At 39.7% G+C, this 18,721-nt stretch overlaps 1 protein-coding gene across 8 annotated transcripts in view; it reads right to left on the bottom strand.

Moving 5' to 3' along the window:
• Positions 1 to 1,025: 1,025 nt before the first annotated feature.
• RPS6KC1 (ribosomal protein S6 kinase C1) overlaps positions 1,026 to 18,721 on the bottom strand; it is an 88,652-nt gene continuing 70,956 nt past the window's right edge. For 4 of the 8 annotated variants that reach the window (XM_035901580.1, XM_035901579.1, XM_035901581.1 and 1 more), the window contains 3 exons: positions 7,669 to 7,751; positions 6,864 to 6,959; positions 1,026 to 3,738 (listed from right to left, as the gene is read on the bottom strand). In XM_035901580.1, coding sequence (XP_035757473.1) covers positions 3,628 to 3,738; positions 6,864 to 6,959; positions 7,669 to 7,751 — 290 coding nt within the window. In that variant the 3' untranslated portion in view covers positions 1,026 to 3,627. The other 4 variants (XM_035901585.1, XM_035901584.1, XM_035901583.1 and 1 more) reach the window with 3 other exon arrangements.

Here is an 18,721-nt window from a genome sequence, read left to right as displayed (position 1 = left end):
GACGGGGCCACAGGCTGGCTCGCTGCCCACGTGCTGGGGCCTGGGCAAAGGCCCTCTCATGCAGAGCACGGGGCCGGGAACCAGAGAGCTCAGCTCACAGCAAAGCCCACGCAGAAAGCACAAACCCGAAGAAATCAACAAATGTGCTTTTTCATTTTATTGCTAAAATCCTTACCATAAATCTCACCAGAGAGGAAGTTTCTGTTTCTCCAGCTTCCTACTCAGTGTCCTTGAGAAGACAAATGACACCACACACACAAAAAAAAAAAAAAAAATCCCATAGTGGTTTACTTCGCACTTCCCTGTACCTTGTTATGCTGAGTGCTTCATTTAGAGAAGGTTGACCTCCCCAGCCTTCTTCATCCCAGTGCCCTTCGCTGCGGGGACACACCAAGGAACAGGTTTAGCACTGGAGAGAGGAGCCGGGTGGACGTTCTGGCGCAGGTAACCCTGCCGACTCAGCATCCCAAAGGTGCACGGAGAGTCAGCGCGACAGCAACTGCTGTCTGAGAGGCGATTTTCACAGGAGATACAGGAGCTGTGCTACAAGCACGAAAACTGTGAATACAGCCATTAAAAGCAAACAAAGTTATGCCCCCTCTAGTTCATGAGATGCAATTTCTTCAGTAGGTCTGGGCAGGGGGCCTGGCTCACCTCACAGCAATTCTACCCAGTGCAAGGCTTCAAACATTTTGTCTACCAGTTTTTCTTAGAAGGGCGCAAAAAACGTTAGAGTGGCTCACCAGGGTGCAATGAATTACCACTCTGAGATGTCCTAAGTGCGTTATCTGCCTTACCTGAACACCCACCGGAGAATAGGAAAATCTATAGGTTTATTTTACTGTGTTTTACATAGGCTCTCGCTAATTCCTGTGAACAAAATGGCACTGATTTGTTTTGCTATCAGCTGTTAGGTGTAACAGAAGGAAGGTGGAATGGACTTTGCACTACTTAACAGCCAGCAAAACAGAGATGCACACCACAGGGCTTCTTGTGAGGCACCAAAAAGAAGATATCTGGAACATTTGAAGTCATAAAAGCCAATGACAAAAAGCATTGATTAGGTAGGAAGGAATGTCTTCAAGAACTAAACATAAAGTTCACAAACTCAAGGTGTGAATTAGGCTTGAAAGGTTTTGTTTATTAAAGGAATACATGTAAACACCAATACAACATAATACATGTTGAAGAAAAAAAAAAAGCAGGAATTTTTGTGCAATTAACTCCAGACTGTGCTTCCTTTAGCAAAACCATTCTCTAAATCAGTGGTAAGGTTAGAAAAACTTGTAGCATCTCAAAGGTTCATTTCTGGCAAACCGTCTTGCCAAGTGCCCCATTCCCTCTAGTTTCTGTGATCTAGATTTCCTCACTTCTAACATACTTGAAAAAGGAAGTATTTCGTGTCATTAACTAAACCAAATGCTTTGCAGTGAGAGTGACTGGTCCTCTAGCTTTTGCTAGAAGAGCATTGTGCTGCTGCTGCTCACAGAAACCATCTTGTGCTCCTGTGCTACCTTATCCTGCCTTGACTTGCAATGGGCACAACCCAAGAGAGCATTTTAAAGTAACATGGAAAATACTTGTTTTTCAGAGTTATTGCCTGGCAAATGCAACGGGACAGATCAACACGGGCAACACCATTATCTGGTGGCTGGGCTAGAGAGCCCCAGGGATGGAGTCAGGTGGCCGAGGGAAGGGAGCCTTCCCTTGAGCAACGAGCCCTCTCCAAAGTCACAGCCAGGGCAGCACTGGAAGGAAGCTCTGGATCAGCTTGGTCTCTGCATTAGAGATTTCCGACCCGCTCGGTGCAGGAAGTTGTTCCTGTGGCTCACCTGAGGGAGTTCCTGTTATGTAGCCAGAGGGTGGTAGGTTGAAACACAGTTTCTGAGAGTGATGTAATCTTGGACAGCACTCTGTAGGCAGTGATACTAGTGACCTGGTTACAACCTGCGGTGTTGTTACAGCCCCTCTGCTGGCCTGGTGATCACAAGAAAGGGAAGAAAGAAAAAAAGAGGGGAGTGGAATAATTTAAAAAGGAAAAAAAAAGTTTCCAGATTTCCTTTGTTTAAGTGAAGCATTTTCCTTTTCCACTTTATTTGAATACACCGACCTGGTATCTAACAGATGGAGACTGTGCAGATGCACTTTTGGGAGTGCCCATAAAATACACTGCTAAAATACAAATGGAGGGATACTTTTTTTTTTTTTTGAGTTGTAAATTCAATAATCATTGCTGTCACCTCACTTTCCCAAAGGAATTTGCCCTTTGTTCTCCGGATAAAGCTGGGGAGAAGAAGAAAAAGGGGAAAAAAAAAAACGAAAAAAAAAAGAGTGAGAGCAAAGGGAACATTTAGGAAAAAACCCACAGATCCATAATCTGCATAAGCATCGCAGCGTACAGCATTTGTACGTCAGGAAGCCATACAAGCATGGCTGCTTAGCAGCAACAGCAGCGCACAGCAAAATATTCTGCATGTCTTATTCTTCTCCCATTCTCCAGACCTTTCTAACAAACAAACAGGTCAGCTAATTGGCTCACGCCCAAGTCTTACCCACTAGGGTTTGCTCAGAGATGTCACTTAGTCATTTGGCATGAGCAAATCCCAGACTTCTTCCTGTTCGAGCAGTGGAGTGGGTGAAGGTTTTCTTTGATTTATTAAGACTATTAACAAACAAACAGGAGAGTTCAGAAGCTTCCTCAAGCAGAAGAGCACGAGCAGAAAGGTTTTTTCCTGAAGTAGCAGCTAAAAATAGGATGCTTAAGAGGAAGTAAAGTTCATTAAGTGATAAAGTGGTGGCTGCAGTGATGAGAGAAGAGTTTTTCCTTTTTTAATCTATACACTTATCTAGCATTATGTTTTCTTGCTCCTTATTAGAGTGCTAAAGCAGTGTTTATCTGGCTGAGGAAAAGATTTCCCTTTCTGTAGTGACTTTAACATGTAGCTCATCAAATACAACGGAGTCAAGAGTTTCAGACAGACACTGCCAACCAACAAAGTACAACATTTGACAGCATTATTTGCCTTTTATATGCTCTTTCCACAGTGGGAAGTGATATGCCATTTTCAAGACACATTCCACAGTATTATGCAACAGCTTTCTTAATTTTTAATGGATATATTATTTTTAACGTGTCAACTTTTGCATAAAGCATTTTAGTATTTTATTCAGCATATACCATTAATAAATTATTTGCTCCTTCCTTCCCACCACCCCCCCCAAAGCTGCACTTAGCATAGGGAAATGGTCTAGTGACACTCTAAAAGATACTTTCAGCTGGCACCATCTATAGACACTTCCATCAGCAGACAAAGCACCAGGAGCACATTCTGGTTTCTAGTCGACAAGCTGGCAGTGCTAAACATGCTGCCCAGGAGTTTTGCCACAAACCATACTTTGGTGAAGAGACTTACACGTGCGTAGCAACCAGTTGCCATAAAAATAAGCTAGCACCCTGTACAACCAGTGATTCCTGTTAAAAGTGTTCAATTTTGGCCTGATCGCTCCAGCGTCCTTTAGTCATCATGTCCAAATGGTTTGGGACATCCAAAGGAAACAAGTCAGGGTGCGTCCGTGCCAGAGAAACTTGTCCACTTGACCTGAGTTTGTTCAGAGGGCATGCATCTCTCATCTCAGCAGATCTGCCCATTCTATAAGGGCAAAAAATGGATGAGATTTGATGTCTTCAACACCAGCAACGCCAGCACCAAGACGCTCCGCAGGATTAAACTGCAAAAGCTTGATATAAAAAGAAAAATATATATATGATTCAGTGAGTAAGAACAAAAACAACTGCTTAAAAGTTTCAGAAAGGTCTAAGGTAAGGGACATCCTACCGTTTTCCTGCTCTGTGAATTACTTTCAAGAGCACGAAAGCATACTTGAAATTCCTAAAATCCAGTAAATGGAAGAAGACTCTCCTTTCCTTGAGTCTCAGTGTTACAGTCTTCAGAGACTACTGATCACAGCATGCAATTCCCTGAAGCACTGCACACTGGGACTTCATTTTGAGTGTAACCTCATTTAAAAAAAAAAAAAAAAAAAAGAAAAAAAAAAGAGCAGCAGCCAGAGCCTCCATCAGTAGAACTCTGGACACTGCATCTGCTTCACGTTAACCTTTGCTCACACCACTGCATTACAGCTACATCAGGGACAGTGGTCTGTAACTTTCCATTTCATAAATTGTAAGTTGGTCCTAAAATATTGGGATATTACAGCCAGTTCTCTATTTCCTAAAAAAAAAAAAGTTTGAGAGTCCTATAAATGGACTAAAACTGAAAAATCAAAACTCCATTGAAAGAAACAAAACAGTGTAAGGGCTTCATGGAAATTTCCTAAAATTCAGCACCTCGTTTGCTTTTTAGTTGTACATCACATGCTGAAATCATGTGAAAAGGAAATCACAATAGCTACATCTGTTTAAAGATACCAATCCATATAAAAGGGAACGCAAAGGTAATACTCCAGAGAGGCTAATAAAGACACACAAAAATATTTTGCAGTTTTAGAGAACTGCTTATACTCTATTCAGTCACAGCCAGTACAAAGGCATGATTTCTTGCTTGCTTTTTCTGCAACAGCTAATAGGATAACTTCTCCCAGTTGTCACTTGGAACAATGTGTATTCAAATCTTAATGCACTCAACATCTAAGTGAGTCTACATCCATAAACATCGGAATTTACACATTTTAAGTTGGCTCTGCTATTTGCAGTCATAATGTCACATAGTAAAGGTAGCTCAGTGACAGTGAATAGTGCTGCTCCAATATCTTCCGCAAGCCAGCAGAAAGGGATGCAGCCAGGATCTCTCTGACTTCTGCTGAAATACAACCAGCACCAGCAGGGGGAAAGTAAGCACAGGCACTTATTTTCTGGAGTTTGCCCTTCCAGAAGAACTGTAATCTCAGAAAGCAGATGCAACACAAACTGCAGTAGATGCCTATTGAAAAGTCATGTTGCATATTTTGTTGGTAGTAAAGCCTGGAGGTGCCTGAAAAAAATACCAGGTGCATAATACCAAACCAACATAAAAATAACAAATTCATCTTTCACCAGAAATAAACAGATCCCTGTTTTCTTAGAAGCTGGCTAAATGAATGAGGTGTTTACAATGAAGTCACCTGCGCTGGAAGCCACAGCAGGAGACAACGTCTGACACAGTTTTCTATATAGCTGAACATTGATCCCGGAGAGTTATTCTGTGATGCTTTGACCTGTTTACCCTTGGCAGTGGGGGGAAGGAAAGTCGCAATGACAAATTGCTATCCATGCCAAGAGAGCTTTCTTCCTTTTCCTGACAAGGCTTCCTCAACAATGAATGGCAGCTTCCTTGGATAGTCACACAACAAAAATGTGATTTACTAGCTTATATAGCGAACCTCCACCAGATAAGTCACCACCCTACACCAGAAGGCTTAACCTAAGAGGCACTGGGGTGACTGTTCTCTGAACAGATATGGCCTTGTAATATATCTGCGAGTGGCAAAGATATATTTGCCACTTAAACCACAAGTGGCAAGAGAGCCACTCTTGGGCAGATTTAAAAACAGGCAATACACTAGTCTGCAGTGAAGAACACTGGCAGGGAGAAGCGGACTGGACGACTTCATTTGTCTTCACTTCTAGTCTTAATGGGAGGAGTTCCTGTGGCTTTGCTTTCCCTTAGCCATCTGAGTCCTGTAGCACCTGTGGGCGAGGGTAACAATTTGCTACCATCCAACAATACAAACGCAGATTACACAAAAATAGGATTTTTCTTTAGTCACTTCCCTTTCTACCTTTGCCAGAAACACAAACACACATGCTTTCACCTTCAGTGACTTCATGTCACCTAGTCAAAATATGAGTTCCAAATGTCTAGTTCCATTTCCATTAATCGTTTCACAGCAATGGCACAGAAATCAATCTGTCACTGGGTCTTTTGATTCACTGAATTTTCAAAATCTTTCTTTCATTTTCTTCAAGAACTAGTTTTTCCACTCTGCTCTGTTCAAATCTACATCTAAGTGATGTCATTATTTATGCATCCACTAGCAAGATACTCTTCAAAAGCTGAACAACACAGTTCACATACATCACTTATTCTACTCAAGTGGAATAGGTCAGATCCAGGCTCCACTTCCTCAGCTAGGTCAAAACTGACTAGAAGGAAAACAGCATTACCTGAAATTTAAGTCCCTGTACTACAAGTTTATTCTCTCAGCCATGACCACCTTAAGCTAAGAGTAAACTAAAACCAGCACTCAATACTACTCCTCTTAGTTTCAAAATAGTGTATCAGTCTGGAAGGTTGTCTATACTTTAAGCTTTCCTACTCTACCTTTTGTCCAACCTACCAGTTATCTTCTCATTACAGAAGTCATTGTATTTGCAATTTAAAGCACTTGTCTTAACAAATGGCATCCAGGTTTCCCGGAGGACAGCCACAGATTTTTCAACCACAGCAAGGTCATAGCTTCTAATCAGTGTGTTACAGGTTTCATAATACTTAGAGCTATCTTGCTGAATTGGTATCAACATTTTTTAGTTCAATTAGTTACAAATGTTTCCATGAACATTTAGGGCAGAATTCCTAAAATGTTTGTGTATCACCAGCAGGTGTTTCCAAAGCATTCAGCATTGACCAAACTTGTTCTTTGAAGAAATGGCAAAGCACTCCAGTTTTCTACAGACACCTGGCAGCAGAAGTCAGTTTCCAGATGCAACAAGACAGCTGGGCAAAATTCATCAGTGCTGACAAAAGACCCATCCACATTCTTATCAGCAGCTTTCTGGTTTTACATTTACTTCACCAGAACAACTTGGGAAGATTTTGTCCAGTCTACACGTGTACCAATAGAAAACAAATTTTCCCCTCAATTACCTGCTGAATCAGTGATCTGGCCTCCTTTGATACATGGTCTGGTATACTCAAAGAAGTGTGAGTGTTTATTCCTGATGGATGGCACTCAACCAGAGTCTGGAGAAGAAAAAAAAAATAAAAATAAAAACAGGCAGATACATTTATTAATTAAAAAATTGTAGCGTTGGATTATTTCCTAGTATAAATGCAAATTAACACACACAGCTAAAATTTCAGTGCTTCCTAGTATGAAGTACTGATTCTTGGAGGGATGTCTACAGGCACTGATGTCCCTCTGGAGATACAGTTTTTGAACATTTACATCTTGGTGCTAGTGCTCTATTGCTCAAACTTGAAGAGTCTGGGAATTTGGTGGACCTAGCTTTCTTTGTGCAGAACTGTCAACTAATCACCAGTTTAACTTGGCTGAGCACTCTTTGTCTCAAAATACTCAATTAATGTGTAAGAGTAACATATGGCTTCTACACCGTCCCAGGAAATAATACTGAAACCATCAGGGCAAAAATTTTGTAAATGCACAGAAGGAATGTTAGAGAACTTTGATTTCACTGTGGTTAAGAGGGCAGCATGGGTTTTGGTTATTTTTTCAGTCTTGAGTTTGATACTGCTTTATCAAGTTGTTCTGCTGAAGCCTGAGCATGTTTCTTTTCTCTGGTCCCATGCAGACCAAGCAAATTGAGGGTACTTGGGTCGGCAAAGCATATCTGAGAAAGACAAGCAAGGAAATCACAACTGGGCACACCACTTGTAAGAAACTACTGGCCAAGAGGTCAGTTTTATCGAGTAACTTGCCCCCAAGCCCTACCTTCCCAGTGAGGAGTTCAAAAAGAATGGCACCCAGGCTCCACCAGTCACAGGCTTCTGTCTCTTCTAGGATAGCACCAACCTCTAAACATGAGACATTTCAATTAATATTAAAAAGGTCAGTTACACCTTCAAAATTAACATATATTCACAAGGTGACTGTTTAATGCTGACAGAACATATACTAAATACCACAGAGCTTTCATTATGCCTGCAATTTAGTTAGCCCTTTAGGCACCTACAGATTGCATTGTTCAAACACAGCAACACTACACATTTCATCCATAATTTGCCTTTTCTGCGCACGCACAGGCATTTTCAAGACTTGTAGGCATTACAAGTTAGGATTCTTCCATACTGGGGCAAAACCTGACAGTGACAGACAGTAAAGCAAAACATATTTAGAGAATTTACCCTGGTCAGAAGAGCTGGACTGACCAGAGTGGCCTGAAGCACCCATAAAAGCAGCACAAGGGAGGTTATAATAGTCTACTGCATGCCTTAATTTTGTCTTGGGGGCCAGGATACGTCTCATGGCTAACCCACACTCTTTGCCAGAATCACCGTGGAAGGCTTTTCACAACAGCCTCTCGTGTCTGTTGGGAACCAGATGGAGATGCTGAATCTATCTCACATAGCCTAACCACAGCCAGCAACTGTGTATTGCTACAGTTCAGCCCAAATTGTACCTAGGTGCAAAAAGTTTTTTTCCCCAGCATCCAGCCAGCACCCAACACTCTCTCATTGCTGTCCATGCACAAGAGACAGTGGCGAGGTGAGATGGGAGTCACAGAGCCCCTTGCCACACACATACTCAATAGCATGATGCATGCAGAAAACTTAGCCTTCACTGACGCAGGCTTTAAACTACAAAAATTATTAAACACAAACACACCACGCTGTCTGCTCCAAAACAGGCAGAAAAACAGATTGCAATGAAGATGAAATCTTCATTTCGACTGTCAAAAAAATGCAGAAGCTGCACTAAAATAGCTTTGGTGGCAAAAGCCACACCAGCTTTCCAGCAGAGGACAATAATTAGCATATAGTCACATAGTGGTTGCTGTGAAAAGCATCGTGGCGTGTTCAAAAAATCCTGCTCATCATTTTATGGAGCTTAGCATGAGCATGGCCAAGGAGAACGACAGATGAGTCACACTCCAGGGTCAGGGAAAGGAAGGCGGTAGCCCCAGACCTCCCCAGACACAGAGATACACACACAGGCTGAGCACAGGGATGCACAGAGGGCTGCCCCCTCGAAGAGCTGCCACACAAGCTGGAAGATGCTCAGCACCTCACAGGACCAGGCTGAGGTTGCGGTGGCAAGAGCAGCAAGGAAGGATGTCTCAGACATCGTTTCTTTAGGCAGGACATCCCTCTCACTGAAAAGCTGATTACAGTTAATGGCGTTTGAATGCCCAATATGTCACTATAAGGGTGCCACACATTAGAATTTATTCCATTCCTTACAGATTAATACTTCTATCAATATCGAGAAACTTTTACAAAGATATAACGGCAGCCACACGAGGAACTGTATCAGCATGATTACAGGCATTTTTAAAAAGTTTTAACATCCCAGGCAAGCGTCCAGGTTGAAATTATGGTAAACTGGGAGAATTTGTGTAAAAATCAAAATGTGTTCTTTCAATACAATTTTATGTCCCTTCAGAAAGGCAGACCTTCTAGGTAACTGTCTTTTAAAAAAGAAAAAACAAAAAAACAAACTTGGGCCTTTCCACATGAACCAGCTGGCAAAAGGCTTTCACAGCATCATTCAGTGAAACCTACTGAATGGAAATGCCTTTCCAGTTTGACTGATTGCCTAGTGCTGTATGTTCCAATAAGGTATATTAAAAAACAAGATAACATGAATGGAAAGTAAAATCTAAAAATAAATACTTTAGGCTTCTTTAGAGCAGAGTTTTGTTTCCCACGTGGCTTTAATCCTGTGGACATTCCAGACTGAGAGAGCTTTCTCCCAAACATGCAAAGATTTTATTTTTAAATTAAATTCCACACCTAATCCGGAATAAGGACAGTAAAGCCAAGAGTTAATTAAGACTGACTACTACATTCTCAGCTCCTATACTACCATTAACTTCCCCATATTGACACATCTTAAATTTTAGAATAATGCCACAAAAGGAGATAATCCATTCTTCCCCAAAGACATTCAGTGGGGATGGACCTCTTGAGTTACAGCCCAATATAAAAAAAATATTCAAAAGGTGAAAAAAAAATAGTTCTGAGCACAGGGAAAAGAAATATTACAAAAAATTCATTTCTGAGTTTTGGTATTATTTCCTTTTATGTTGGCAATCAGAGATGCTGATCCAGTTCTCTGAAGCATCAAAGTTACACTGCTTTCTTTCACAGAATCACACACCGTTGATTACGGGAAGTTGATGTAACCTCACTCACTCTGCTGATGAAGAAAATGGAAAGAGTAAAAGTCAAAAAGTAACTCAAGTCCACTTCTCAAAAATCCAAGCTCATATTTTCAATTGTAAGAACACCTTCAATATATGCTGAGTCAAAACAAATGTCATTGCAGATCTCTTAAGAGAGCAGTACTGAACTCTTCCATGCACTTTTGACCATGACAAAAATGGCACAAGTGGGATAAACTGAGAACAGTCAAGCAACACAGATTTCTCCCTAGGCTGAAGGGCTCTGGCTGGGTTCTCACGCACAGAGCAGAAACTGCCTGACAAGTCATCTGAACCAACACAGAATAGAAAATGGAAAACTCAGCTGAGGGGAACACCTGAGTATCCTTTTTTACAAAAACTAAATTTTAGCTCAACTTTTCTCCTATTACCCAATGTCTCCTTTCCTGCTGCTTTCCTGGGTCCCAAAGTTTCCTTACTTCATATTAAAATAAGTATTTTCCTTACAAAAACAAATAATCATTGTGAATATTACAAATAAACATGTGTTGTTTACATTCCCTTACTTCAAACAGGTCACATTACTTCTGATGCAATACGCTGGTCATAATAAGTTCAGAATATCACATCAATATTACTGCACTTTATCTTGACTGCGCATCACGGGAAAATTTAGAAACTATAGATTATGAAGTGCTTTCAAGTGATACAGAGTAGCTAGCTAATGTAATATACAACACAGGGCATATGCTTTTTTTAAAGCTTTAATATTGCAATAAATCTGAACTTCAATATCTGCCTTCACTAAGAAAACATTTTCATCTCAATCCATCAGCAAAGTAATTTAGACAGTAAATGGTAGCGACCCACAAGCTTAAGTGAATAACATGGGGATATTTGTGCCCATTCTTTACTTCATGAACCTTGAAATCAAGGACCTTATCCACATTTGTACAAACATAAACGTGTGCACACACGTGCAATGTTGGTGTCTCTCGGACTAGCAGTACAAAATTTGCAGAAAAAAAAATCCTATTCTCAGATACAAAATCCTTTTAAATCAGAGAAATAAAAAGTAGGGTGGAAAATAGTATCAGCAGCTCTTCCAGTTTTACTACAACTTCATTAAAAGGGAGAGCTTTCTTCTTTCTCCCTTCCCAATGCATGCCCATAGGACATCTAGCACAAGTAGCACACGTCAACAGCAATGCTAAATTCCTGCACAGAAGCAATTTCAACAGCAGACGCTGGGAGTAACTGAAAGGAAGGAGATTTGTAAAATGGTATCAGGTTTGGATAGGGACAGATGGTACAAGTAAACACCTTCACTACCCAGCACCGTGCTCCTTCCAGAGCAGCTGGTCTCAACTGAAAGGCCATTTCTTTACGGTTTCCATACTTATCTCAATATTTGCATTACACACAGTAATACCTTATTTCCTGATACAAGACCCATAGCCGACAATGCTCTGTATGTTTAAACAGAAGTGCCAGTTCTAAAGTAAAAAAGCAGAACTTCACCTCTCTCAAACACACATCCTTGATAAAGTTATTAACCGTAGCACCAAGGCTGATTTTCTTATTTTTTCTACAGCACCTTAACCTGAAAAATACCCTTTGTGCTGAAGAATTTCAAAGGCTTTTACTACCACACCTCAACACTTTCTCCCACATACAGTTTCCTCCAGGGCTGACATTAAGGCCCTTTGACCAGCACACACAAACACTAGTTAACGTAAAAGAAGCCAGGCTTAAAGGTGGACATTCACTGTGCAACTCAGGCCAGATGGCTTGCAAATCACCAAGCACAAAATCTCAATCAAAAACCTTGTAGGATAAACTGTAACATCCAAAAATTGCAGCTGAAGTCAGTTCACAAGAAAATAGTCTCAAGGTACTGCTTCTCCAAACACCTAGGAGCCAGGAAGGGCTTTGCATTGAGGTGGTTTGCCTGGAATTAAGAAGGGCACCACTTGACCCTTGGTGCACTGATAAGAATTTCAAAACCTGAGGAGGCCCCTTCCCTTACCCCATGTTTCAAGCAGAAACAGCATACCTTCATAATATCATTTCTGCACTGAGAAGAAAACAAGGAGACCCATCTGAACTACCATCAGGTGTCTGAAACCATTCAGGAGGAAATGGACTTGTCCAACATCCTAAAAACATCAGACACAATGTTTTCCCCTTCTGTGGCCATTAAGATAAACAGTTTTGCACGAAAAACCATTAGAGTCGCTTCGGAAATTCTATTTACCTTGCACTCATTTAATTTTAAAAGCTTACTATTTTATCATATTTTAATATCCATATATGTAAAGAAGCACTTGCAGAGAACCAAGTAAAATGAGTCCAAGCTAATTTACTCTAGGCAGACTCAGTCAGCCAAGATATCGTAAGATACAGTCACTAAATAACACATCACACAAGCAATCTGGCCATAATGCTTTGCCTAAAATGCTTTAGCAATTTATAAAACACAGTATTGAACCATCTATAGTTAAATATAAAAAGTTTAGCATGGTCTTTAAACAATAAAGTAGTGAGGCAAGTCCAATGAACATCTGCTAAGATCAAATGGAGTATGAAAATAGGAAGTTTCATCTTAAAGCTATTCAAAAAACATATGAGCATCTATGTTCCTCTTTGGAAGAAATTTCTTCATGTCACGAAAAGAAAAAAAATTAAGAAGGAACTGTGTTCTTTCTTTTAGCAGCCCAAGATGGAATTAAACCTTCCTCTAAAATAATCAGGTGACAAAAGAGACAAAGAAACTTTTTATTGCTTTGTTATCAAAACAAAGCAAACACTAATTAACCTTTCAGCTAGCTCCATTTCTTTACAAAAGGCATCTTCTATACTATCTTCAAGTTTTAGCCCCATCTGTAGTAATAATAATGATTAAAAAATTTTAAAAGGAAATAGATTTTAGAAAAAGCACCACACACATAAATTACAGTTACTTCCAGAGTTATTAACTGGCTTTTATGTCAGCCAGACTAAAATACCAGATTTTTTAAAATTCAACAGCTTTGGTACATCTTACTGCTTATTCTTGTCACAGAGTCCACGAAAAAACACAGGAACACGTACTTCACCTGAAACATGTAGTGTACTTACAACAAGCCTGAGTGCCAAACCGCATCAGATTATTTTCAGAAAATACCCGATTCTCTCCCCAAACCTACGCTTTCAATTTCCTACTCCAGGTTCATGACATCTTGCTCCTTTGGGAGCACTCAGTTGTCATTGTTTTCTGTGGGACACTCGGGTGTCTTTGGAGAGCGCTGCCAGTCCAAATGGTTGTTGTAAAGTTGTTACTCCCAACTTCACAATAATCAGGACTTTTCCTGCAGCTCCAGACCTCTCCTCATTATTCACTATATATTTTTCATGTTAATATTTAGTCCTGTTTCCTATTGCCAGGGCTTTTCAAATCAAGCTAGCCCATCCTTCTGCCTTGGCTGCTCAAAGGCTCATTCACCTGCTCTGTTTTTTCCTTTCCGTTTTAGGATTATCCTGAGACATTAATGCCACACAAAAAGCTAGCACAGAGTCAGCAAGAAAATCTAGGAAGTCCAGTCTTACACTATAACCACGAGACCAGCCCACCCCTCGACACCTCTCAGGGTCAATGACACTTTAATCTACCACAGTTATTTTGCTTCTTAAACAATCTACTCAAATTAAATTACTATAATACAAAATAGCAGATTTAATGAGTGCCTGCAAACTCCTACTGAAAAACACATACACAAATAATATGCAGGTTTTCCAGCATCAAACATCTATTTGGTAAACAGAGGCAAACCATTTTTTTCTTGTTCAGTAAATAAAAATTATAGCATACAGGCTAATAATAGCAACCTAGCAATTTTTATTTTCATGCCATATGTTTTAGGTTATCAGCTGCACTTTGCATCTGTATTTTCAATTGTCTAGGAGTAAAAGTGACATCTTCATTTTGGATTATGAAGATCAGGTTGCACATTGAAATATTTCTGTCTTTTTTGGAACAAAATCCTTTACCCACAAAGCCTTCTTTTTGCTTAGGTTTTGCGTTGTGTGCAATTAATAGCAGGTTAGATAAAACCAAATACACCATATATTTACGTGCGGGCTTCTGTGAAGGCTAGTTCGTGTAAATAAGGCTTCATTATAGCACTGAGCTTATGAAAGCATCGGAATAATATGACACATTACTGATGGACAGTTTCCTACTTACATTTTCTATGAAGCTAGGCTCCCTTTGGCTTTACAATCTCTACAAGCAAATCTCCACAAGCAAATCTCCAGTTTTAATAAAAACAGCCTGGTGAAAACTCATTGCTTGGACAAAAAAGAAAAAAAGGCTCCAAAGGCAGCCCAGTTCTGAAATCTCATCCTCCGAAAACACTACAAGGATGCGACAACACATCCCCACCGCTGAAATGAGAACTCGGAGAGTGTAAATAAAACATCTCATTCACACATCGTATTTACACAAGATGTTAGACCAGCAAGCTGCTTCTACATGACGCTTCACAGGTTAGATCAAAAAAGTACCTAAAAGATTTCTCTTTATCCTCAGCTTAATCTGCTTTAGTTGAAGACAGTCTTGACTAGGCTGTGGCTGTAGACAATTTTGTCTTTCTCACAAGTATTAAGCCTACTACGAAGGGGCTTTTTTTAAAAAGTTACCAATTTGATTTTAAAAATCATGACTATCAAGAATGGAATACAATTCTTACGCCATTTAAAAGGTAACAACTCTTTATATTTAAATATCACAAAGTTGGCAAAACTGATACTTAAATAACAGAAGGTGATCATTTGCATTTCAAAATTCTTCTATCTTGCTTTCCCCTCAATTAGACCAAAACATGTTGATTCACAGGTTTGTGTGCATGTTTGTTTCTTTTTTAAACTTATTTATAGAGCAGAATAATGGCCCCCCTGCTAGGCTGGCATTTGCTCAAGTTTCTGTCCGTGTAAATTGAATCTGTTACTGGAATTTTCCCCCCTTCAGAATACCAAGGCACATTAACCGAGAGATAAAGAGATACATTGCTGATACTATCAGCCACCAGGCAGGTGGATAATGTGGGAGATTTTTTGTTAGTTTTTGTGGGGTTTTTTGGACAAATATGTGATAAGAGTTCTCGGGAGGCATGGAGAGCAAAGGGCTGTTTAAACAGAAGTGAATCATTCTCATCTGATCTGCTAATAACTTTGTATTCAGACATCAGCTGCTTAGCGCACTTTAAAACATTCAGAAAACAAAGTTACTATAAAGAGGAGGAAAGTTAAAAAAAAAAAATAACCAACCACCACGTAAACCTCACATTAGTCACCTTAACCGTATTAACACAGCAGAAAATCTCAGTTACAACTGCTTCATTTCTTCTTTAAAAGCAAATAGGTTATTCTTGGCCAAAACCCCCACGGTTTTACTTGAAGTGGTGTTGAGTTTATAGGGGATGATTTATAATCCATCATTTCCCTTGTGGGTTAGAGAAACAACATTTGACTTATCATAGGTGAACAGCAAAGATTTAGTTTGGCCATTAATCAAAGTATAGCACAGGCGCTACTTTTAAGCATGAGCAGATAGCTTTGTTGTTGCAGTAGTTGGTTCAGCATGAACTTTTTTTTTATTGAGTAGAGCTATGAAGGAGTAAAAACAGTTATCCAGCTTTACTGACAGATTCAACAGCAGTATAACACACCACGACTCTGAGTTTGCGAGTACAATTCTTGATATGCAAATCATTACAAATAAACCGCATCTTCTGTCTCCAGTTCTTATGTGAAGTTAGGCAAATTAGAGCCAGCAAGTGCAACAGCAAAATCCATTAATGGTACAATGCCACCTGCCGTCAATAGTGGAGAAGCACCACTTCTTGCAACAGATTTAGCCCTGCTTTTAATTTATGCACGATATAAAATGACAATTGCTATTTCATACAAAATTAATTATATTGCTAGCAGGGAATGGCATGCAGCTTTTTAAACTATCTCTTCCCTCATCTTTTTGACACTTCTCCATTTATAACATTTGCATTTGTTCTATTATTTTATATATACACTGCATAATCTCTTTTCTACATATGCCACCAAATTGCCTCTCTGCTTTTCGTAGGATAGCAAGAGCTGAGCAAGCCCTTGCTATTCACCATGGCAAGGATCTCATCACTGTTTCTGTACCAATACTACCTTGCTTTGCTTTCACACAAGGTTACAACCTGGGGTACTGAAAACCTCCAATACAAAATCCTAGATTGTGCAAGCAAGCTCCGTGTAGTTGGACCTCTATTCTCCCCTGGGTCTGAAAAGCTTCAACATTAATGTATTATCATCCCTAGCCCTCATTAGATTCCGATATATACACTGTAGAATCTAGACTCCATGTTTTCCTTCAACCAATAAAGCAACTTAAAATTTAAATATGTCCTCAGGCACTTCACTACTAAGCACTTGACAGCTTGTGCTATAAAAAAGTAACACCCAAAACCTTATCAATTAAAAAGAAAAAATTGTTTCAAATACATTTTTACATCTTTCACATAACTCTGCAATACAATGTCCTACTTAAATTGAAGATATCCTGCAATCTGTTTAAATTTCACATTCATCCTCTCCTTTTTCTGTCTCCAAAATTTGCTACTCAAAAATCAATGCATAAAAAGAACTGTATCCCAAGACTCATCATCTGTTGTCTCCAACACCTGACCCTAAAGACAGTTTTGAAAGAGACATCTTCCCTTTCTTGCATACTTTTAACAAGTGCATTTATCTTGTATTATTATAAGAAATCATAAGACCTGATGAAATTACTTGTTCATGAGTACAAGACTGCAGCCCTTCCTTCAGAAGGAAAAAAGCAAGCTATGAGAAACATTTACAATCAGTTTTAAAAAGCAACTTAAAAAGAATAAAAAACCCCAAACTTGCCAAGTTCTCTTAGTGTACTGAACTGAAGCACAAGTGTAATTTCCAAAATCCTTATTCCAAGAAGCAGCTCGAGGAGCAATGCTATCATGATAAAGGGGAGACATGGTTTCCAGGGACATGGTACACTCCTTAAAATGAAAAATTATCATCTAAGGTTGGGGTTTTTTTCCTGTAACATCAGAGCCTAAAGAAAGCCCACTAACATGATTATTTTTTTAATAGGGATCAAAAGTTCTAGAGCAAGATTTGCCAGCAGCAGCAGCCTTAAAAAACTGCTTTGGGCTCAGCTATATACCATTTTTGAAGCTACAGGTATTAGATCAATGCTTAGAATAGAATGGCACTTGGCTCCAAAATATATTTTGTACTACTAAGTTCTACCAAGTATTACTCTCCTACACAAAAATTAGTATGAAATAGCTACACTAAAATAAGAGTACACTTTGCAGAAATAACATTAAGATCAAGAAACATGAAAGGTAAGAATCATAGAGCAGTATCAGTCCAGCCATCTTGCATATATAATATTTGCATTTGCAAATCTTCATCTTGGAGCTCACCAGTTACAGATACACAAAGCAAACCGCAGCTTGGGGTAGTGCAAAGAGGGCAGAGAGGAGAGGGAAACTTAACCAAGAAAAGCCCGGATGGATACCACACACCTGTGCTGTGAGGTGGAAATTATGATGGCATGGAAAACTTTATTCTTGCATTTGGGGACTTCTAAATATTATTTCAGCTGCCCCCTAAACACTTAATTACTGCAGGAGTTGGTTGGCTGGGGCTTAGGGGGCAAAAAAAGCCTCTCTTTGGATCCTCATTAAAATACAGGAAAATTAAGCTTTGACTTTCACAGCTCATTAATGATGACAGGGTGGGAAAAGGCTGCACTTCCATCTTTGCTACTACTCAACTAGGGAGCGCTTTGTACAAGGCTGGTTTAGGGAGGCAGGAAAACGCCTCTTTCTAACAGGACATCACACACGTTGGCAACCAGAACACGTTTCTATTTAGCATCCACAAGAACTGCTGGGATTCCCCAATTTTCTTGTCCTTGAATTGAAAGTGGGGTGAGGGTAGAATGAAGGTGTTGGGTTTGCTTTGACAGGTAAAAAGAATTCTCTTCCGTCCCTTTTGACTTGCACCTGGATAGAAAAGATTTATTTACTATCTCAAGAGGCTGGCATTCAAATTTTTGTTCAGATCCTACCACCTTTATTCACAGAGAGCAGTTCCTTACTGCATTTCAGTTGCAGGACTAAGTCACAGAATAAACACCTGATGCTAAACTAAGCTCAGAACTTCCACTGCTGATAATTCTTACTCTAATTTTTTCTGAGTTCATTTGCAGACTCTGAACTTGAGGACTACCTGCATGCCAAGCTGCAATGCCTAGCCAGACCACACACTCGGTAGAAAGAGTATGTTGGCATTTCAAATTCATAATAAAAAAGAGAAACTGAAAAACTGAATAGCCTCGCTGTAGTCATTTCAGCTCTGAAAGTAGGGGGTTTTTAAGCTAGCTATGAAATTTTTAAAATATGAAGTTAGAAGTAAAGCACCTGATTTTTGGCTGTCACTACATTTGACCACCATATTAGCAGAAAATAAATTGGAAAAAGGCAAAGAGGGAGGGCTTGGTTTCAAGTGCCATCCTTGCTATAAAAACCCAAGAGATATTGATTTTATCACGCTCATGATTGATGAAAGCAGTTCTAAGAAAAGAGC

The sequence above is a fragment of the Egretta garzetta genome, unplaced genomic scaffold, assembly GCF_000687185.1.
Source record: "Egretta garzetta isolate BGI_Z169 unplaced genomic scaffold, ASM68718v1 scaffold319, whole genome shotgun sequence".
NCBI classification, from domain to species: Eukaryota; Metazoa; Chordata; class Aves; order Pelecaniformes; family Ardeidae; genus Egretta; species Egretta garzetta.
The sequence above is the reverse complement of the archived record's forward strand: the minus strand, read 5'-3'. Positions and strand labels throughout refer to the sequence as shown.